At 47.1% G+C, this 22,912-nt stretch overlaps 1 protein-coding gene and 1 non-coding gene across 2 annotated transcripts in view; both read left to right on the forward strand.

The window, feature by feature from the left end:
• The window catches only part of TMEM185A (transmembrane protein 185A), a 34,876-nt gene extending 12,171 nt beyond the window's left edge, over window positions 1–22,705 (forward strand). The window contains exons 2-7 of the mRNA XM_004715601.2: window positions 10,241–10,417; window positions 13,556–13,763; window positions 16,808–16,891; window positions 20,079–20,255; window positions 20,606–20,729; window positions 21,357–22,705. Coding sequence (XP_004715658.1) covers window positions 10,241–10,417; window positions 13,556–13,763; window positions 16,808–16,891; window positions 20,079–20,255; window positions 20,606–20,729; window positions 21,357–21,601 — 1,015 coding nt within the window. The 3' untranslated portion in view covers window positions 21,602–22,705. The remainder of the gene's footprint in view (window positions 1–10,240; window positions 10,418–13,555; window positions 13,764–16,807; window positions 16,892–20,078; window positions 20,256–20,605; window positions 20,730–21,356) is intronic.
• Window positions 9,760–9,923, forward strand: LOC115873974. The gene has a single exon (XR_004048730.1). It is a non-coding gene; the product is annotated as a U1 spliceosomal RNA (small nuclear RNA).
• Window positions 22,706–22,912: the final 207 nt, after the last annotated feature.

Raw genomic sequence — 22,912 nt, forward strand, 5'->3', positions numbered from 1 at the left:
AAGGGAGATAGCAGTCGGTTTTAAGATATGAAAACAATAATTATTATTTATCAGGGAATCATGGGGGGGGGGGCGGGAGAGGAGCTGTTACCAAGGGCTCAGATAGAAAGTAAATGTTTAGAAAATGTTGATGGCAACATAGGTACAAATGTACTTGATACTCTTGATGTATGGAATATTATCAATGCTGCAAGAGCCCCCAATAAAATGATATTTTTCAAGAAACCAAAACTTTGTCTACTTAGCTGTTATAATTTTAAAGAAGCCCACAAGATATTTTTTTAACTTGTGAATTGGATGAAGGTTTGCAGAGCAGATAAGTTTTCTTTTTTTTTCCTTTTTTAAATTATTTATTTATTTATTTATTTTGAGAATGAGACAGTGAGAGTGAGAATGAGACAATGAGAGAGTGAGGCAGTGAGTGAGTGAGTCAGTGAGAAAGTGAGAATGAGACAGTGAGAGAGTGAGAATGAGACCGCAGATAAGTTTTCTATTCAACAGTTCATACGCATTTTTTCATGTCATTGATTGTAGTACCCACAATGTAATATCCTCTGTTCCACTCCTCCCTGTTTCTTGTCTCCATTCCACTTTCTTTACAAACCTTTCTTTCAGTCTATTCTTAAAAGAAAATTGCAAGATGATTTTCATACTCTTGCAAATTTATTATTTTCTTTACTGGTCATTTTAGTGGTGTTTATTTATTGGGGGGTTCTTACGAATCTTATCAGTTGTATCAAGCACACTTGTACATATGTTACCATCAACATTTCCAAAACGTTTTCTTTCTACTTGAGCCTTTGGTATCAGCTCCTCTTTTTACCCTCCCTCCCCCACCCTCTCTGTTTTGTGATTTCAGTTTACTGACTGTTCTCTTTATAGAGCATTGTTAAGGAGATTCATATCTCTACCCAAAGAAGTCTTTATCCTGACTGATCCTTGCGACTCAACACATTATGAGACAAAGGAAGTTTAGGTTGACTTGAGATAAGGGAGATGATCCTGGATTCTTTGGGCGGGCCTAAGGTGGTCCCCAGGACCCTTACACTTGAGACTAGCAGAGCGATTTGATGTGAGAAAGACAACTCTCCATTGCTGGTTTGAAGATGGAGGAAGTGGGCCATGAGGCATGGAAACATATTTCACCTCTCTGGGCTCCAGAAGGCACCAGCCCTGTGGATACCTTGACCTTAGGCCAGTGAGATGCTTAATGAATGTCTGACCTCCCAACCTGCCGTTGAGTCTATTCCAGCTCATAGTGACCTTGTAAGACAGAGTAGAATTACCCCTTTGGGTTTCCAGGACTCTAAATCTTTATGGGAGACTCATCTTTCTCTAGTGGAGCAGCTGGTGGGTTTGAACTGCTGGTCTTGCCATTTCATTAGCAGCCCAGTATGCCACTAGAACTCCTTCGATGATACATTTGGTGGGACTTAAGCCATTACATTTGTGATGATATTGTACCGCAGTGATAGCAACTGGAAGAAGGCCATTTCCTTCCAACTCCGGTGTTTGTCCAACCCCATTGTTTGAACTATGCATCCTCCATCCGTTCATATTTTCTTTGTTTTCCATTTTTCACATAATAGACACAGAACTCATGATTTCTCTTTTAAGTCACGGCAAGAGATAACCAAAAAAGTCACTTCCAAATTTTAAGTTTTTTTGATGCATCCCTTTGCATTCATTACTACTTTTATTTAAATAAGAAAACCCTTCCAGGGAGAGTGATGACTTTGACTTACGGGGCTTACTTCTCTTCCCCACCTTCTCTGCAGTGGCCACCAAAGAAACTTTCACCTCTGGGTCTTAGCCAAGCCATCTCATGACCCGTCCCGCAGGTCATCAAACAACGTGGATACTTGAAAGAGGGACTGGGAATGAAGAGGGGCAAGAGACGCAAGAAATGGAGGCAAGACAGGATTCTGATCAAGCCTCGATTTACTGAGCAGAAGGCAGGGGCTTAAATACACTATGGTGGGCGGGTAACATTACATCATATGCTAATAAAGTGTAATGAATACCCAATGGTGGGTAACATTACATCATATGCTAATAAAGTGTAACAAATAGTATCCAATAATCATGTAGCTACAGTATGGAAGAAATGGCAGGTATTTGTCCTCAAACAGGTCCGCATGTAAACGAGGTGCACTTGGATGCCTGGTGGAGGTGTCCAGTGAGCATGGCGGCTGCCTGCCACCGAGCACCAATCATCACAAAGGCCAAACTCAGGCAGGACAATAGGCCAGGGAATATCCGGGAATGGGAAGCTTAAAGACAGCGGACGGCACAGGCCATGGGCTGAGGGACTTGCAGACTCCCACATGTGCAGACTTCCACAATCTCAGACCCCGCTGTGTATCATCCTCTGCTTTTGGTAATGTTCACATTCACTCATTCCTTTCAACTGTTCTCTCTCCAAATCTGTTGTTTCTGAGAATGGTCTTTAAATTCTGGGCTGTGGGAGAGAAATTGCCTTGGCGTTTCTAGATGTTGCAACATTCCTCTTTCTTCCCTCAGAATAAAGTCCTCCTCTGGGCCGAGGGCTGGCTCTGTTGGTGGTGATCACTTAGGTTCTGTTAGCTCCTGACCATCCCTCCTAGCTGCCCGCCCAAGCCCCTTTCCTCCTCCATCTCAGGAAGGGAAGGAAGTCACGCTCTACCTGGCACTGTGCAGCATGCGTGCACTTTGGGGCAGCATTAGCTTGGCATCAGCGGCTATCACACTGTTGGCCTCAAACCCTTGGGACCTTGAGACCCTCCCTAGGGGTCTGCAAGGTCAAAGCGATTCTCCTAATAACACTGAGACCATAGCAGTCGTTTTCTCTGTTGTCATTGACACTGCGAGTACACCTGTTCACAACTGAGCATGCCTCAGGGCGGTGGCACCAAGTGGTACGAGAAGTCATTGGACTCTATGACTACTCATTTGTAGGTCAAAGTAAAATGTAGGTTTCATGTAAGAATATCCCTGGTAACTTAAAAAACTAGCTGCCATTGACTCATAGTGACCCCCTGTGGGTTTCTGAGACTGTAACTGTTTTGTTTTTCTTTAATCATTTTATTGGGGGCTCGAACAACTCTTATCACAATCCACACATACATCTATTGTGTCAAGCACATTTGTATATTTGTTGCCATGATCATTCTCAAAACATTTGCTTTCTGCTTTAGCCCATGGTATCAGCTCCTCATTTTCTCCTCCCTCCCTGCTCCCTCTCCCTCATGAACCCTTGATAATTTATAAATTATTATTATTTTTAATATCTTACACTACTCTACAGGAGTAGAAAGCCCAGTCTGTTTCCCAAGGAGCTGCTGGTGGTTTCAAACTGCTGACCATGCAGATCACAGCCCAACACATAATCACAATGCCACCAGAGCTGCTGTCCTGGATAAAGCAAAGAAAGAGAAAAAAATGTTTAATTTTACGAGATGTAGTGGTACTGTCATGTAAGTATTGGGCTGCTAACCTCGAGGTCAGTGATTAAAGCCCACTAGCCACTCCAAGGGAGAAAGATGAGGCTTTGCGCTTCTATCAGGAACCTCGTATTCAGGGTCATGGGAACTCGATGACAGTGGCCCGGCCACTGGTGTACTGAGTGAGCCCCTGTTGCACCATTCTGTGTGAGGAGCCAGGAAGGAGTTGCAAGGCGGAGTTGCAAGCTGGGATGCCAGTGTTACTTAAAGGAACTACTACCATACAGACTATGGTATTGGTGTTGACATTGGACAGACGCTTTCTAGCAAAGAAAAGACGGCAACATCAAGGAAGTTAATGGCAAATGGGATTTTGTAAAATGTGTATCTACCACCATGAGCCTGCCAGCCACCCAGTAATGAAATGGTATCTGAGGAGATAGGTGGGATAGTAACCACGGTCAGTGTTTGGATCATTCAGAGAGAGCATCAGAATGCAGTGAACCAACACAGTTTGCCATGTGACAAATGTTACACTGGACAGGAATGCATTCCAGATGTGAGTAATGCAGTCAGCTCTTACCGTGGCCTAGCGTGGGACATTCACTGATAAGCTTCCACAGGGCCGCCAGTCACCCTTAAAAACTGCCCCTGGTCAAGTTTTGGTGTCCTGGAGAAGAAGAGCTACCGATCTTGGCGTGGCTGGGTTTTCTTTATGTACTTGAACCAAAACAACAGGGTAGCAAGGTGATTTCAGCTAGAGGTAGCAGGAGAGACGGCATCTAAAAGATGCGTTCGCAACACTGTAGTACAGTGCCATTCTTCTCACTTGGTTATTTAATGGCTGGGGGATTTCATAGGTGTCATGTTCATATTTGTTTTTATATATGTGTATATATATTGTTATTTTAACATTAGGCATTTTTTAAACCCAGTTCAATGACTTATGGATTGAGTTACTGTATATACTCGAGTATAAGCCAACCCAAATATCAGCCAAGGCACATAATTTTAGCACAAAAACTGCATTAAAAATGTGCTGAAAAACTTGGCTTATACACGAGTATATACCGTTATCTACCCCATGCCCCCAAAGACATGATGAAGCCTTAATCATTGATACCTGCAGACCTCGACTTTGATTGAAAATCAGATCTTTGAAGATGCTATCAGTTAGATAACCTTAGGGCCATACTAGATTAGGTGGATTCTGATATCCATAATGCCCTTGTAAAAAGATGAGAAGAGATGCAGGCACAGAGAAGAGATAGTCATGTGAAGATGGAGGTGATGATTGTAATGATGGAACACGAAGGGTGACCAGGAATCCCCCTCCCCCACTCCACTCCCAGAAGCTAGGAGGAGGCAAGGAAGGGTGTGTTTGCCCTGAGACCCTTCCAGGCACATGTAGTTCTGCTGGCACCCTAGCGTTTGGATGATAGCAGGCAAGGAAGGGTGTGTCTGCCCTGAGACCCTCTGGGCACACGTAGCTATGCTGGCACCCTACATTTGGATGATAGCCTCCAGAACTGTGAAAGACTGTTGGCATCAGCCATGCCATTTGTGGTATTTTTGTTATGGCAGCTGTGTTAGTCCAGGTTGACTAGAGAAACGTATTCATAGACACTCATGTATATAAAAAAGAGCTTTATATAAAAGAGCAGTTGTATATTGAGAAAACATCCCAGCCCAGTCCAGATCAAGTCCATAATTCTAATAATTAGCCCATAGGTCCGATACCAATCTATAAAGTCCTCTTCAGACTCATGAAAACCATGCAATGACACTGAGTGCAGGAAGATCACCGGCTAGCGGGTGGAAAGTCTTGTGGATCCAGTGGTGGTGGAAGCAGCTCAGCGCTGGCGTGGGTCTCCACATGGCTTCTTCAGCTTCAAGGGTTCTAGCATAGCTCCATGTATCTTGTCAGAAGGTAGACAAAGCAGAGTGTCTCCCAGGCAGTGTATCTGTGTCCTGCCTCCAACGAGCTATTTATCTCCTTAGCACCTCCAAATGAGGTCATCAGCTGCAACCTGATTGACAGGCTAAACTCCTTCCTCCCCTTCACTCTTAAGTTTCAGATTGACAGCAGATTATGTAACTACCACAGCAGCTGTAAAGATAACCTCATAAGAAAGGATGCATTTGAATTAGGGTGTTGACAAAAAATATTGAAAGTACCATTGGCTGCTGGGTAAATGGACAAAGCTGGTTTGGAGTAAGTATGACCAGCGTGCTCCTTAGAAGTAAGGCTGGCGAGACTTGGTCTCACGTGCTTTAGTATGGTGTCAGGAGGGACCAGTCTCTGCAGAAAGACATCTGTTTGGTCAAGTGGAGGGGGCAGCAAAATGGAGGAAGTGCCTTGATGTGATGGACTGACACTGGCTGCTCTTCCCCAACTCTGTGCCTTCTTCCTTGTAGGATAATTATTAAGACCAGCTCTTTTTTTGTTATTAATCATTTTATTGGTGGCTCATACAACTCATCACAATCCATCCATCCATTGTTTCAAGCACATTTGTACATTTGTTGCCATTATCATTTTCAAGGCATTTTCTTTCTACTTGAGCCCTTGGTATCGGTTCCTCATCCCCCCTCTTCCCCCCCCCCCATAAACCCTTGATAATTTATAATTTTTTTGCATGCCTTACACTGACAGATGTCTCCCTTCACCCACTTTTCTGTTGTCCATCCCCCAGGGAGGGGATTATATGTAGATCATTGTAATCGGTTCCCCCTTTCTCCCCCACCTTCCTTTACCCTCCTGGTATCGCTACTCTCATTATTGGTCCTGAGGGGGTTATCTGTCCTGAATTCCGATTCCCTGTGTTTCCAGCTTCTATCTGTACCCGTGTACATCCTCTGGTATAGCCAGAGTTGTAAGGTAGAATTGGGTCATGATAGGGGGAGGGGGGAAGGAAGCATTAAAGAACTTGAGGAAAGTTGTATATTTCCTCGGTGCTATATTGCACCCTGACTGGCTCGCCTCGTCTCCTCCCCACAACCCTTCTGTAAAGGGATGATATCCAATTGCCTACAGATGGACTTTGGGTCTCCACTCTGCACTCACACACATTCACAATCATATGATTTTTTTCTTTGATGCCTGAAACCTGATCCCATTGACACCTCGTGGTCACACAAGCTGGCGGGTGTGCTACTTCCTTGTGGACTTTGTTGCTTCTGAGCTAGATGGCCACTTGTTTATCGTCAACCCTTTAAGACCCCAGACACTATATCTTTTGATAGCCAGGCACCATCAGCTTTCTTCACATTTGCTTATGCACCTGCTTTGTCTTAAGTGATCATGTCAGGAAGGTGAGCATCATGGAATGCCAGTTTAATGGAACAAAGTGTTCGTGCATTGAGGGCGTACTTGAGTGGAGGCTCTATGTCCATCTGTTACCTTGATACTAAAGTTATAAATATATGCACATAGATCTATTTCCCCAACATCATATATAAATATGTTTACATATGTACATGCCCATATTTAAACCTCTATAAATGCCCTTTGCCTTCTAGTTCTTTCCTCTACTTCATTTTACTTTCCTCTTGTCCCACTATCATGTTCAGCCTTCATTTGGGTTTCAGTAATTCCTCTCAGTCACATTGTCCTTGATCAAGCCGTAACCAGGCCTCCTACACCCTCCTTGCCATCGATTTTAGGTCACTTGTTGTTCCCTTGCCCCTGGGTTTGTTTACACCCAGATCCTTTCTCCCGCCACCCCTCTCCCATCCCCCCCCCCTGCAAACCTTGGTTGTTTTCTCCTCCAGCTTATTTATCCCACCTATCTTATCTAGATAGACCTACAGAGATAATAATATGCACAAAAAACAAGACAGAGCAAAACAAAAGCAACAAAAGAAAACAACAACCAAAAAACCAAGGACAAAAAAAAGAAAAGCCTATAAATAGTTCAAGGTCTGTTTGTTAACCTTTAGGAGTGTTTTCTGGTCAAGTCTGATGGGGTGCCACGCCTTGGCCCCAAAGTCTATTTTTGGTATTCCCTGGGGACTTCGTTGCTCTGCTCTACTTGCTGTTCTGTTGCAAGCCCTTAGAGTTTCTCCTTGTTGTGGTATGGTCAGATCGGGCGGAATTCCCACATTTGTGTCTCCAGTGTTGTCCCCCGTAGTGCTATGGGTCTGTGAGGGATGTTGTGCCTTGTAGTGGGACCAGCCCTATGGTCCTCTCTGTGCATTGGCTGCTCTGAGCAGGGAAATCGTCCTCCGGGCTTGTTGGGCCAGGTTGTGCTCTGCTCTTCTTCCTCCCCCGCCATTTGCTCCCATGTGCTCTGATCAACATGTCCCTCTCCCTGAGTTGTAGCTTCAGTGCTGTCCTCTGAAATAAATTCTTCTGGGGGGTAAGAGGGGGTTGTCCACATAGTTGGGATTGGGGTCCACCCCTCAGACTTCTCTATTGTTTCCCTGCTTCATGCAGTATGTTGTATTCACATCTTGAAACACCGATTTGAAGTCTAGTCTCTCTTTCCCTTGAGACCAGCTCTTATCTTACATCACAAATGGGTTCAAAGGGGGTGCACTGCAATTAAGAAAGCTTATGCACAAAAGAAAAGACAACATGATATAGTTGAACTGCTGGGGGTCTCTGCAGCATAAACTACTCCAGAGTCCAGAGGTTTGTTAGATGTGAACTTACTGTATATACTAGAGTTTTCTTGCAGTTTTTGTGGTAAAATTAGGTTCCTCAGCTGATAGGTGGGTCGGCTTATACTCAAGTATATACGGTTTGTACTGCCCAGATCATGCAGCCAGCATGCGTGTGCCAGGAATACCCCAGGGCAGTTTATAATTCTTCAGGCACACAAAGAAACATTAGCTCTTTAGTCCAGGCTGTTCAAAGACAGAGGGGAGGATGGGGCTTGGGAAAGCAGAGTAACTGATAATTGCAGGGGGCTGCTCTCTGCAGCCCTGTTAGAGAGTAGAAGGCAAAGCATCTGTTTCTCTCAGGCAGACAGACATACCAACGACCGCTTCAACCATGAGTTCCCAGGATGAGCTGTTAGCACCTGCCACGACCATGGGCCATGAAAGGTGCTAGTCCTAAGGAACAACTCTCCCTCCACACTACCTCTGGTTTTCATTCGAACAATTGCTGTACAACTTGTTCCATGACATGGACTACATTTTTTTTCATTCCCAAAGAAAGCAGAAAATAATTTAAGATAGAATAAAATTGTGAATGGCTTAAAATGGAAAACAAATGATAAGGGGTTAAATGTTAACTATATCTGTACTTCCTGGTGTTCTCTGTCTATGGGCAGGGCTTTCCATGTCCCTGGTCAGTGGTCTGAGGGTATTCAGCGGATCCTTCTCTGTTTTCTAAGAGCGAATGTAATTCGTGGGCCACCCCTGTAGCCCAGGATAATCTTATTTTAAGGTCACCTGATTTATAAACCTTAATTCTGTCTGCAAAGTAACTTCACAGCAGTACCTAGAGTAGTGTTGGTTTGAACAACCCTTGGGGATGGGGGAGGGTATAGAGATTCTTGGAGATAGCTTTAGAATTCTGCTTATCAAAGTTACTCACTCCCCTCTGCTCCTGTGTTTCCAAGACACTAAAGTGGGGCTAGAAAGCCTCCTCTTCTTCCCCTGGAGTGACTGGTAGTTTCAAACCGCAGACCTTGAGGTTAGCAGCTCAACGTATAACCGTTTGCCACCAGAACTCCTCCTATCAAAGTTAAAGAACTTAAACTAGTGAGATTATCCTGGATTATTCCAGTGGGCCCAGTCCATTCATGTGAGCCCTTAGAAGTGGAGCACATTCTCTGAGTGGAGCAGAAAAGATAGGGCAGAAGAAGTCAGATTCCAGGCCTTAGAATAATTCAATACGCTGTTGCTAAATTTGGTCTTAACATGCTAGAACCAGAGAGAGGCCTCTAGGATATAAGGACAATTCTTAGCTGACACCAGCAAGGAAATGGGGACCTCAGTCCTAAAACAACAAGAACCTACAATCTGCCAACAGGCTCAATGAGCTTGGAAGTAGATTTTTCCCAGAACCTCTTGATCTGAGCCCAGTCGGCTGACACGTTGGGTTTGGCAAGCAGAGAACGCACCTGAACCCACCTGGACTTATGGCCTGCACACGGTGAGCTCATCTTTTTGTGCCTTCTCTGAGGACTGGTCTCTCCTGATGACAGGTCCAAAGTCTTCCTTTTCTTACATCCTTTCCTAAGACAAAGGAGCCTTCTGGCTGTACTTCCTCTAAGACAGGTATGTTTGTTCTTCTGGCAGTCCACAGTACTAGCGATATTCTTCACCGGTTCTTCTGTGGTCTTCCTTATTCAGTGTCCAGCTTTCACATGCACAAAAGGCGATGCTTACTTGGCAGGGGAGAGACCATGATCACGAAGGTGGTTTTCCTAGGGCGAGGCTTATCCATTGCACTCGGGATGTGCTGACCCCTGTCATTTCCCCAAATGTGGGAAGCTTGACTGCATAATTTGTGGTAGTGGGGGACTGCGTTCACGCGCTCCCCTGATTTAAAAAAAAAGAAAGAATAAGAAAAACAAAGAAAAAAGAAAAGGCGATTGGAACCACCCTGGCTAACTAATGCTCCACCACCCTGGCTAATGCTCCTCTGGATGCATGGACAGCCCACATTTGGTTTAGCTATTCATTTGTGGGTTGTTTCCACCCCCAAGTCATTATGATTAGTGCCCCCATGAGCATTGGGCACATTATTGACTCTGACCGTATTTACAGGGAAAGGTTGCCACAGCTACTCCCCATAGCAGTTGCGTGCTACTGCTGTCAGAAATCAGCGCTCTAAATCATTGTGTTTTTTTTTCTCTTAGTAAATTCCTCATCTATGCCTGTCTGCTGCTGTTTTCTGTGCTGCTGGCCCTGCGTCTGGATGGCATCATTCAATGGAGTTACTGGGCTGTCTTTGCACCGATATGGCTGTGGAAGTTAATGGTCATCGTGGGCGCCTCAGTTGGAACTGGAGTCTGGGCACGGAACCCCCAATATCGGTAATGCTGCTTTCTAAACCCCCCCCTGGCTTGCTGTCCCAGATGAGACATAGCTGGGCTTTCTCTCTTCGGCTTCCCTTTCACCTCTCTTGGGTGCTCTGTGATGGGCAAACTGAGATCTAGGCTGTCTCTATAAAGTCAATGTTGGTAGTGCCTCTCTGCCAAGTGTCTTCCCAGCTCACGAAAGCCTAAAGCATCCTAAATACAGCCAAGCTGTAGGGCAGTCACATGGGAGCAGGCTTAGGGGGATGGAATGGTCTGCTTGTTTGGAGACTGCACTCGTGTTCTACCTTTGCCATCACTCAGGAAACTGGGCTTCCCTTGTCCCCATCTCCCCCTTGTCCTGGGCTATCGGACTCTCAGTGGCGGGTGTGGGGGAGCTGTGAGCTGAGGCCGGCTGGGGAGTGAGAAGAGAAAAGGAGAGCAGAGCCTGGGGATGGAAGCGAGGGAGAGGGAGAAAGTTGGGCTTTACCTTCACCAGCCCTGCCCTGAGAAGGTGAAGGAACCACTCTGTCCCTTTCCATGCTCCCTCCAAGAGACTGGAAGCACAGAAAAGAATGAACATGACCACCAAATTAGGCAGAAATTGTACAAGGGGGTGTGGAGTGGCTAGGGGGAGGAACAGGGAGAGGGGATTAGTGCAGCAGCTCAGGCAAATGCTCCGGGAGCGAAGGGTAGACGTTGGGACCCCTCACTTGGTTTAGTTCTGGATTACTGACCTTTATGGTAAGATTTAGCTCAGGTAAAATACAGATTGCTTACAGGTTGAGAGTTTATTCACATGTCTTTTGCTCAGCCACTTTTTCTGATGTGCTTTTTTTGCTGAGAAGAGCAGACACTCCAAAGAGCCTACACATACAGTTTCATGTGTAGCTGCCTGAACAGTCTCAGAGCTAAATCTCTCTCTCATTCATATGTACACACACACACACACACACACACACACACACACACACATAAGATTACCTGTATAGATCTAAGCTCTTTAAAAAACTGAGATATTTTGGCAATGTGTGATAGTTAATGAAAAATCAAACCAGTTGGTAAAAATTTTAAATATCACCAGTAGGTAATATTTTTTAATATGTTGCAGTTGAGAATATACACCACAAAGCATATCCCAAGTCAACAGCGGTTTGTACATGTACAGCTCAGTGACATTGGTGACATTCTCCGAGCTGTGTGACCATTCTCACCCTCCTTCATAAACATCTTTTCCCTCCATGAACCGCAACTCACTGTCTCTAAGCCCCCTGTCAATGCTTTGGAGTGGCTGTTGTCCATTTGATCCCATATAGAGAGCCTTGAAAGAGCAGATTCCTCAAGGCAGGCAGTTTTATACTCATTATGCTATGCTGTAGGTTTTTCAGAAGGTGCCAGGAATTATTTTGGGCTTGAGATTGAAAGGTGATCTCAGGACAACAATGTTCAGGGTACATTCACTCTATATGGCTCTAGAAAGTCTGGAGTCTGGAGAATTTGAAATTTTGTTCTGAAATTTCCTCCTTTAGAAGAGGACTTCTACAGAATCTAAAATCATAATGTTCAGCAATGGTTGCTGGGGACCATCCAGTTCTCCTGGTCTCCTTACAAAGAGGCAGTCATTCCTGGAGCTGATTAGCCACACAGTCCCTCCCCTCTTCCTAGTCCCGACTCTCCTTCCTACTCTTCTCCTCCCACTGAAGAGTGACCAGTGGTTGGGCCTGCGATGGCCTCGTGCCATCTACTACCTGATACTTAGATGCTATTTGAAAGCTTCTCGGTTGGTTCAGGATTTTCAGAGCAAGGAAAGGAAGTGGGTTTATGTGAGTGTCCTGAGTGTAAAGAGGTGGCCATTCCACCTCTGGCAAATTTGCCACAGAGATACTGGGAGGTCCTGCTGGAAGAACCATTCAGCGTCTTTTCTTTGTGTCCTAAGCTCAGGTAACTTCTCCCCATCTCGAAGGGTGTGTTAGTTCGGGTCTAGACTAGAGAAACAAATCCAAAGATAATCGTGTGTAAGAGAGTTTTATATCAAAGAGTAATTGTATATTAAGAAAACATCCCAATCCAGTCCAGATCAAGTCCATAAGTCTGATGTTAGCCTATATGCCTGATACTAGTGTAAAAATTCCTCTTCATACTCAAGCAACACATACAATGATGGTGAATGTAGGAAGATCGCTGACCTGTGGGTGGAAAGTCTTGTGGATCCAGTGGCAGTGGAAGCATCTCCAAGGGCTCTGGCTGGCATCAGCGTGGTCCCATGTGGCTTTTCATCAGGAATGTGAAGCAGAGAGAGAATTCCCAGAATCTTCATGAGAAAGTCATGCCCATAAGAAGGGATCAGGCTGTGACCAGATTAATAGGCAGATTCCACCCCTTCATTCTTATCAAGTTGACATGAAATTGTGTAATTACCACAAAGGGTGTTAAGGCCTGTCTTCCCTTAGAGTGGGTGTGGAATTGAGCATTTTCCTGCTCAGGAGCCTTGTTATTTCAGGTGTTAGTCTTTGATATTTGTGCACAATGCTGAAAACAGCTATCTCACCTGCGTGTGTTTGAGGCAATGTTTTAACTTTTTTTTGCACTTTTTTTCGCTTTCATCTACAGGTGTTAACTTATCCTGATGGACTAGAAGGAAAAGAAAAAGAAGACATCTATACTTTCTAGTTGCAGTTTAAAATACATTGCTGTGTTTTCTCAAAATTGAACCCACACTTGCTCATAAATCTAGTCATTTTTAATAGCATTGCATGTAACGATTACCATAGTTTTTAATTGGTTGAGATGTGGGCATCCTGGCCTTTACAGCGTGGTAGCCAGTGTTAGGTAATTGATGCAGTCCGTTTGAATAAGCTGAGTAGCAGCTCTTGTTTCCAAGCCCCTTCCACAGTCCAGATCCAGCGTAGCGGGAAAGTGCACTTTGGGACCCATTGCAGGTCTTTGCTGTTGTAAAGATTGGCTGTTTAAACAAAACCAACCAAAACACAGAGTTCCTGTTAAAGATTAGGTTTCCGTTAACTCTCAAGCTGGTTGTCCTTCCCTTTTTGTCAGATTTACCAATACAATTCCGAGTATGCAGGCAGGCTGCTGGCTTGCACTGTAGACTCTGAACTGAAGGTATGTTCTGTTTTTGTCTCTTCTGTCCCTCTGTAGAGCAGAAGGAGAGACGTGTGTGGAGTTCAAAGCCATGTTAATCGCAGTGGGCATCCACCTGCTTCTGCTGATGTTTGAGGTTCTGGTCTGTGACCGGATCGAGAGAGGAAGCCACTTCTGGCTTCTGGTCTTCATGCCGCTCTTCTTTGTCTCCCCCGTGTCTGTTGCAGCCTGTGTTTGGGGATTTCGACACGACAGGTCACTAGAGGTGAGATATCTCAGATACTGACAAGTGCTGTCTCGATCTAATTAGGGATTTGGAGCCACTGTTATAATTAACATTTTGGGTCAGTCCCTGTCTTGCCCTCTGTTGGGAAAAGAGTGGTCGCTCTCATTCCCCACCTCAGATCCTGTGGTCTGGCCTCTGCCTGCTCTCTGGGTGACTTCTCCTGGTGGGCCATCTGAGTATTTGTTCCCTTAGTCCCTAGCAAGCATGTGCCTAGACGTGGGGGGCAGTGATGGCAGCGTGCGTGTTGTAAGCACCTCCTGTACGGGTACTGTGCCGGGCACCTTGTGCGATTAAATACAGTGACTGGGGGCTCGGGGCCATTGTCATCCCTGTTTCCCAGCCACAGGGCGGGGAGATAGCTGGAAATCAGAACCAGTGGCTGCACACCCCTTGCCTGTAGCTAGAACTGAACTAGGATCCTGCAGAGGGCGCAGCTGGGGTGCTTCGCGGTCCTGCTCCTTGGCCCCCTGCCCTGAAGAAGGATGATGGAACATAGCTCCCTGGGAGCCAGAGGGACCACGATGCAGAGTAATGAAAGGGTGGGTCAGTGTGGGTGGTCAGAAGTGGGGCAGAATCAGGAGAGAACCTGCCCCAGCCACCCAGGGTCACCGTGCCCACGGTGCCCTGGCTGGCCTCTCTCAGGGTAGCACTCCAGGATCAGCCCCTTAGGCTTACGGCCTCCAGCTTCAGCCTTCTAGGCCACATTCTCAAGCAAAAGCATGGGCCCCGAGAGCCACAAATCTTTCAGGGCAGGGGAAGCAGGGGGAATTGGACTTTTTCATCAAAGAGCATCAGTAGTAGTATCTTTCTGAGGTGAGAGGCCATGAGGAAAGGGCTGCCCTAAATACTCACTGGGGTGATGGGCAATGGGAACAAGGTGGGAGAGTGGACCCCTCTCGGCAGCCGCAACCTCTGTCTGTCCTATGAAACTCTTGCCTCTCTTTATGACACCCTACTCCCCCATATATTCTACTTTGTTTGCCATCCATGCTCACACCAAGCTTCTGCTCTGAAATGTGTGCACGCTCTCCAGCCAACCCCTCTTGCTCCTCCACATAGCTGCTGGGTGTGTCCTGTCCCTTCCCTTCATGGACGACACACTGTGACCCTTTTCCCTCGGCTCCTCTGCTAAGTTTCCTTTTTCTCACCATCTCCTCGCAAGTGCCTATTTCTTAGGGTTCTAGTTCTAGTGTAGACACTGTCCAATTGCCATTTACACCACCATCCCGGCTCACTTGACTCTTGGCCTTGGCGTTCTGCACTAGCTCCAGTCTTCCCAGTCCCTTCCCTAGGGTGGGCATTACACACACCCTCTCTGCCCCTGTGGCTGAGCAGCTTTTCGCTGTTGCCAGAACGAATTCAGTAAAACTCAGCTTCCCCACCATTTCCAGAGCTTGCACGGAAAATGCACCACCACAATGGAAGCAAACACAGCCGTTAACTGTGCGCTCAGTCCAGGGGCAGGGGCAGGAACCAATTGGTTGACTCGGACTCCTGTTGTCCCTGCCCACTCTCAAGCCATGGTGTCTCCATGACGTGCCATAGTGCCCCTGCACAATCCCCAGGGGAGCAGCACCACCCACGTTGAGAGGGACTTGAGGAAGCGGCAGCATAAACATGGCCAGGGCAGCACATTTCCTCCTGCCCAGCTGTAAGACAGCAGTCTCGGATCGCCACGTGTTTGTCATTCCTCCTGCGCCTGGGCTGACCTAGGAGTTAGGGGTCCCACTGCAGCGGTTTCTGTGTTTGTGGAGCAGGCCTGGTAATTTGGGCCTGTGTGAAAGCCTTTGTGAAGCCAGGCCAGGAGGGAAGGAATGCCCTAGCCGGTCCTTGGGGTGGAGAGGTTGTTCCGGGACCAGCAGGCAGGTACACACACACCCCATTAGCTTGGGCTGCTTTAAGAATGAGAGTCAAACACTGCTTTTCTTCTGATTGATGTGACATTTATTCCGGCAGCTGCTTATGACATAGACTCTGGCTACGTAGGCCTAATCACACATAACTTTGCAACCGTTAGGGGCTTCTGGGGCCTCGGGAGCCTGCAGCAGCACTCCCTGAATGTCTCAGATGGTTACAGGCCGGACCACTTGTAAAAAGGTTGGCAGGCCACACGCCCCCCCTTCCCCCCGAGGCACCTCACAAGAAAAGCTTGGTCATCTTCCAAAAGGTCACAGTGGTGAGTCCTAAGAAACAGAGTTCTACTCTGTGCATGTGGAGCCAGCAGGCATAGGCTGGGGCCTAGGGCAGAGGCCTAGGTAGGAGATTCAGGCAGCCCAGCGACGGTCATGGAATGAACTCAATGACAACCAACAGCACTAGGACTAGGAACCTCCCCAAATGAATGACGGGGCCCCTGTGAGCCCAGAACACTGTGAGCAGCCTCTGGGCTGGGTGTATGTGCTGGGAAGTTTAGACTCCCATCCTGTAGATTGTGGAGCAGAGGAGCCCTAGTGGCATTGAGTTGCTTACTGCGAGATCAGCCACTCTGCAGGGGGAAGTGGAGTTAAGCTTCCAGTGTCTGGCCACGAAGTTATGGAGAGAAAGAGATAGGACTGAGAGGACTACAGGGCCCAGGGGGGTGGCTTTACTAGGTTTTGGGGTGTTCTTATTTTTAAGGTAAAAAAACTTCTGTATTGCGGGGAGGACCAGTGGTATGAGTGAAGTGACGGGTGTAAGGAATCTATAACATCTTGATGTTACAAGATCCTTTAGAAATCCAAAAAGGAAGGGTTGGGATCCAGGGCCAAGTCTTGGGCAAGAGAAGGAAGTATTATGGTGCTGGTGTTCACTGCTGGGCCAGAAGGAAGCATGGTGCATGCTCGCTGCCCAGGCGTGCCATGGCATAAAGGTGACACAGCCCAGAGCAGAGGCACCAGGTGCCACCTGAGACGGCATTGCGGGGTTCCTCTGGTGCAGAGGTCTGACTGCTGTCACTGGCCGTACCTTAGCGTGTGCTCACCCAACCATATCAGTACTGAGCACAACGTTTCCTCTGTTTTAACTAATCCTTCTCTTGTTTTTAGTTAGAAATCCTGTGCTCTGTCAACATTCTCCAGTTTATATTCATTGCCTTAAGACTGGACAAGATCATCCACTGGCCGTGGCTTGTACGTACCTTGCCTTCTTTACTATCAAAGTAATTCACGTGCAGCAGAGAAACCTTAGGAAAGGTGTGGCGGATAGTGTAAGCCTAGCGAATACAGTAAGAGGCAGCTATGACCCCAGGCAGAGTGCTTCTGGTTCGTGGTGCCTGATACAGTATGGTGTCGATTAGTAAATGTGGAGAAAGGTGGTTCAGACCACAGGCGGAGGGTTACATTACCTCACACAAGGAAGTTGTGCTTGTAGTTTTTTGCCCTGTTGTTAAATATGTTTTTTTTCAGATTTATATTTTAGCACCTTTATTGAGATGTTGCTTAGTACTCTACGACTCACCCACGTGTATACAGTTCCATAGCTGTAATTCTCATTACCCCTGCCCAGTCGATTTAGAACATATTTTTCTCTCCCAAAGGGAAGCTGCCTGCTGTAGTTCTTGCTCCTCTCTCTTGCCCCAACCCTCGGAAGCCAGTAGCTTAATTTTTGTCTCTAGAGTTCCCTGTTCTGGACACTTAAAATATTAATGGAATCGTATAATGTGTGTTTATGTGTATTTTTGCACAGTAGAGGTTTTTTATAAATAAATGAATATATTTAATATATATTTAATATATTTAATATATATTTAATATATAATATATATTAAATATATATATTTATTCATTCATTTAGGGGAAGGGAAGGAAACCAAGAGACTAGAGTAGCCTCTACAATCAATGAAGATGGGATTCATAACTTCTGCCCAAAGGCTTTGATGAAACATTCTTGATCCTTAAGATTGCCCAAGTATGCATGCTACATTTTCTAGATCTGCAGCTGGGGCATGGTAATGGGGTTAAGAATATTGCTAATGTCACATGGAGGAAGCAGCTCTGAATAAGATCACAGTTTGAGTGTAAGTTCTAATTAGGAGATGCTCTGGAATTCTGAGTGTTTCCTGAAAGTGAAGCCAAGGATTGCTCAAGCAATTGTGCGGCTCCCTGCAGATGAAGCCATCTGATTACATGTTTTTGCCACAAAGGTTAAGGGTGGTAAGATCACTAACATGACCCTCCAGTGGGGCCCCACTCTGATCCCAAAGCTGCTTTAGCTGGCAGAACACTGAGACACACACACACACACACACACACACACACACACACACACGCCCCCGCCCCATGGGTGAATGCTTCTTGTCAGGAGGATTGAAACTCAGACGCTGCTTAATATGGATCCACAATTCTAAAAGTAAAACTGCAAAATGTTTAGAAAATACAGAACCCAGGAGTCAGTCATATAGTCTAAGAAATGGCATTCCAGGCAAGCTGCATGTCCAAAATTGGTTGATGATGATTGCACAACTCTTCTTAATGTGACTGAATTATTAAATTTCAAATTGTATGATATGTAGATTAAATGCCAGTAAAACTGTAAAAAAAAGACATGCTCCATCGAAGAAAAAAAGTCATAAATTTGGACATCCTTAAAGTGAAAGTAAAATGAATGAAAAGATCAATCAGACTGGGGGCATATTTGCAAAGCACACACCTGACAAAGAATTTTATCTGAAGCATGTAAAGAATTCTTAAAACTCAAAACTGAGCATCCAGATTTCAAAATTTGGGTCAAGATTTGTACAGGAATTTTATCAGGAAGAATCTGCAAGAGGAAATGCAGCATGTGAAAAGATGGGCACAGGAAGTAGACTGGGTCCTCGAGAGACGTAAAACCAGTGAAGCATAAACACCTCAGGTGTTCTCCAGGAGAGGCCGGCAAGTCTCAAATCTGCAGGTCAAATGTTAGCTTTCAAGCTTCTCCTGACTCATGTAGCTATGGAGCTGCAGGGGCTGATGAGCTCAAGATCAGCAGGTCAAATGTCGGGCTGCTGGTTCACAGATTGCAGGTAATAATGAATCCCAAGATTAGGAGGCAGGTGGTATAGTGGTTATGTGTTCGGTTGCTAGCCTCAGCAGTTCGAAACCATCAGCAGGTCTGTAGGCTTCTATTCCTGGAAAGTTTTAGCCTTGGAGACGCACAGGGGCAGTTCTACCTTGTTTTGTAGAGTTGCTTTGAGCCGGCATGTGCTTGATGGCAGTGAGTTGGGGTTTTTTGTTTTGTTTTATATGACATAACACTGACTCAAGTTAAGCAAACAAGAGTCAGGTGAAGGTGTGCCTGATACAGGGTCCAAGCCAAAAGGTATAGAGCTTCACCAGAACTTTTATGTATACCAGGATGTAAGTCACACCCCCGAGCAAACTCCCTTTCAATTGATAGGCCACTCATAACAGATATATCATTGCATAACTGCCAAATCAGAGAATTATTGTCCAGCCAAGTGGACATACAACCTTAACCATCACAATCACAATTAAATAGCATTTCATACTCCCTCAAACCAAACTCAGACTCACTGCCCTCAAGTCAATTTTGACTCATAGCAACAAGCCGTGGGGCAAAAGTGTAGCGATCAGAAATCCCTTCCTAGATGGCCACTGGGGGTGTAAAATGGTGTGAGCATATTGGGTAAACAACCTAAAGTTATATGTGAACTTGCACTCCTGGGCATTTCCCCCAGTGAAACGCCAATGCAGGTTTACACAACAACCTAGACATGCAAGTTCAAGGATAACCACACTGGGACATGCACACCACTGAATATTTTCCTGCTCACACAGTGCCCACCAGCTTGTAGGCATGCTGGCTGCGGAAAGGCACCCTGAACAAGCTGCACGCTATATGATTTCATTTATATAATGTTTTAGAAAAAACAAAAAGGCAGTGATCTTGGTTACCAGCTGTTACGGGTGAGAGGTGCCCTAGTAAAGGCCAGCACGGGGTGTTTGGTGGCATTGACAAGGGTTCTTAGTCTACCCTGTGGCCTTGGAGACATGAGTGTACACGTTTTAAGAATCCTAGGACTGTACACAAAAGAGAAAACTCAGTATTCAGTATGGTGCTTAGGAAAAGAGCAATGAGAGCGGGCCACGTGGTACCCGAGGCCTACCTTGGGCATTGTGCGGTGGAGTTGGGTCATGCGAGTCCCTCAGAGTACTCTCTGCTAGAGGTTGACCAGCTGATGTTTCCAGGAGCAAGTTCCCAAATCAGCTGCCAGGTAGTTGGAGCAGGCTATAGAAAGATGTTTTGGGTGGCAGGGGGCAGGCTGACCTGCCTGCCTGCAGGGTGATGGGGTGAGCTGGCTGTCTTCTCTCACAGGTTGTGTGTGTCCCCCTGTGGATCCTCATGTCCTTTCTATGCCTGGTTGTCCTCTACTACATCGTGTGGTCCGTCTTGTTCCTGCGTTCCATGGATGTGATTGCAGAGCAGCGAAGGACACACATCACCATGGCCCTGAGCTGGATGACCATTGTGGTGCCGCTGCTTACCTTTGAGGTGAGCACTCTATGGGAGCACTCCTCACCACCTCCAAACCACACCCCTCCCCTGTCATAGCCCCCAGCATACAGGATAGTGAAGGGGGGTGGGGCAGCACACACCCATATTGACCAGCAGGCAACTGACAAGGACCTTTCTCACCTCAGAGGCCCTTTTGAGCACAAACATGTTCATATTTAGTGCCAAGTGGAAATTTGTACTAGGTGATTTACTACTGTGGACATCTGTGCAATAGGCTTTACTGCTCCTTAGAACAAATATCCAGGGGACTTCCCAGGCGGCCATCTGGCCCCAGCTGTGGACTTCAGAAGTGGCTGCTGCATGACCTGTGCTGTTTCTCTTTTCAGATCCTGCTGGTTCACAAGCTGGACGGCCACAACGCATTCTCTTGTATACCCATCTTTGTTCCTCTGTGGCTGTCGCTGATCACGCTCATGGCAACCACTTTTGGACAGAAGGGAGGAAACCACTGTAAGTACATGGCATTAGGAAGTCCTAGGGGGTGGGAGTAGGGGGAGGACATGGGAAAGGAGGGGGCTAAGGTGACCTCCGGCCTTTAGCTACTGCCACGTCCCCTGGCAGTGCTGGGAGCTGAGTTGAGGGATGCCTGAGCCAGCCACGGGGTCTAATCCAACCCTGGTTCTGTCAGGATGCCGCGCTCTTTCCCTCCAGTGCCACATTGTGGCCCCGTGGTCTTTGGCTAGGTCCTCTTCTCACCAGGCTTGGAGCTGCTTTCTGTGTGTCTCCAGAGACTGTCCTTCTGGGTGCCCAAGAGAGCCATCACAGAGCTGAAGGAAGGCGGGTCCCTAAGAGCCTGATTAGCAGTAGGTCTCCTTAGGTGACATTTTATGACACACATGCATGTTTAGCTGGGGCACAGCAGAGTCTAGGTGCCAAAGATCTTTGCATGTCAGGAAAACAGGAATGTCCCTCCGAGTCCACAGAGGGCCTGAGCAAGTTCAGCTTGGTTTCTATTGTGTCAGACTCCAGCATTGCCGTGGGCAGGTTACCAGAACCTTCAGGAAAAAACTGTATATGAAACTCAGTTAACCTAATTTCTGAAAAGGTACTCTTTTTTTATCCCCCCCCCCCTTTCAGGGTGGTTTGGTATTCGCAAGGATTTCTGTCAGTTTCTGCTTGAGATTTTCCCGTTTCTAAGAGAATATGGAAACATTTCATACGATCTCCATCATGAAGATAATGATGAAACGGAGGAAACACCCGTGCCGGAACCTCCAAAAATTGCCCCTATGTTTCGAAAGAAGGCCAGAGTCGTCATCACACAGAGCCCGGGAAAGTATGTGCTCCCTCCCCCCAAACTAAACATTGAAATGCCCGATTAAAAGCCTCGCCCCAGGAGGGAACAACCGGGGGTCCATGCCATTCTCCCTTCTCGGCCTCTCTGAGCCCTTCACACAGAACTGAGACTGCAGCTAGGTCCCTGGGATGGTCATCTCATGCCTACCTTCCATCCAAAGCCTATCAGTGACTGAACCACGTACCACCAAGGTGGAAGGGACGGACAACACACTAGCATGGGACAGAGACGTGAACTTCCAGGAGGAGTGTGATCAGCCTCCCCTGGGAGGGCTGTGTCCGAGGCATTGTGTTAAAATGCTCGCTCACTGGCTGCCAGTGTCTGCAAGACTTGCAGACAGCGATGTGAATACCAGATGATCGGGTCTGGACACCTGCAGGCCTTGGGGCCAGGGGCCAAACAGAAGACATGCTCTTGAGTGAGAACACAGCACTTTTTCCTCAAGGCCTCCTTGGCGAGACCATCCTATTGGCGTGACTCCACGCATATGTAGTATTTATATGGAGATTTTACTATTGTGACACATAGTGTGAAAGTCGGGTCTGGATCGTGGGTCCTGGGAACGTCTATTTGTGCCAGCTTGTGGTGGAGCTGGGCAGGAGAGGCAGTGGGCCACCCAGCAGGAGCCTCTGCACAGGACTTGGCCACTCAGCCACTTGAGGCCCTCCCGAGACCCAGCAGCTGCTACTGCCACAACAGCCACCGCCAGTGAGAAGCAGCCCACAGCACTGCAGCCCTCGGGCACATGACTCCCAGACCCTGGGCCACTGTAGGAAGTGGCCGGGAATCCGGTCTGGCCTGCGGTGAGAGGCAGCCTTATCCCAGGACCTGCCATTTGGGACTCCGGGAGAAGAGTCCCGGCTGTGACGGGACAGCCCACAGCCTGCACACCAGGAAGGTGGGGCTCTCCACCAGGATACCCAGGGGGTGTCCACCAGAGGCCACTGCTCTGATGCCAGAGGGCCACAGGGGACTCCAGCCAAAGGCTCCTACCTGGCCCTGGCCGGGCCCACAGCAAAGTGACTCTGCCTAGGGACCAGGCCCCCTGGCCCTGGGCGGGGGGCCTCGGTGGCCAGTGACCTCCCCACTCCAGTGCCGTCAGTTGTCCAATAAAGCAGTTCCTCTTGTCTGCCAGTGCCACGAGAAGCTTGTAAAGACTGGGGAGGGGAGGGAGCGGGCCTGTCCAGGGACAACCTGAAGGGCAGGGGCTGGCATCAGATTCCACTTTTGCCAAAGTGGTGCCCTGTCACCTTGGCAGTGGCTCGTCCCATAAGCAGCCCAGGATTGTTGCTTCCCTACTGCAGGGGCACTTTGTAGGGACCCCATAGAGACTCGG

Source organism: Echinops telfairi, unplaced genomic scaffold (genome assembly GCF_000313985.2).
Source record: "Echinops telfairi isolate 266 unplaced genomic scaffold, ASM31398v2 ScPeMD7_7472;HRSCAF=8510, whole genome shotgun sequence".
Lineage (NCBI taxonomy): Eukaryota > Metazoa > Chordata > Mammalia > Afrosoricida > Tenrecidae > Echinops > Echinops telfairi.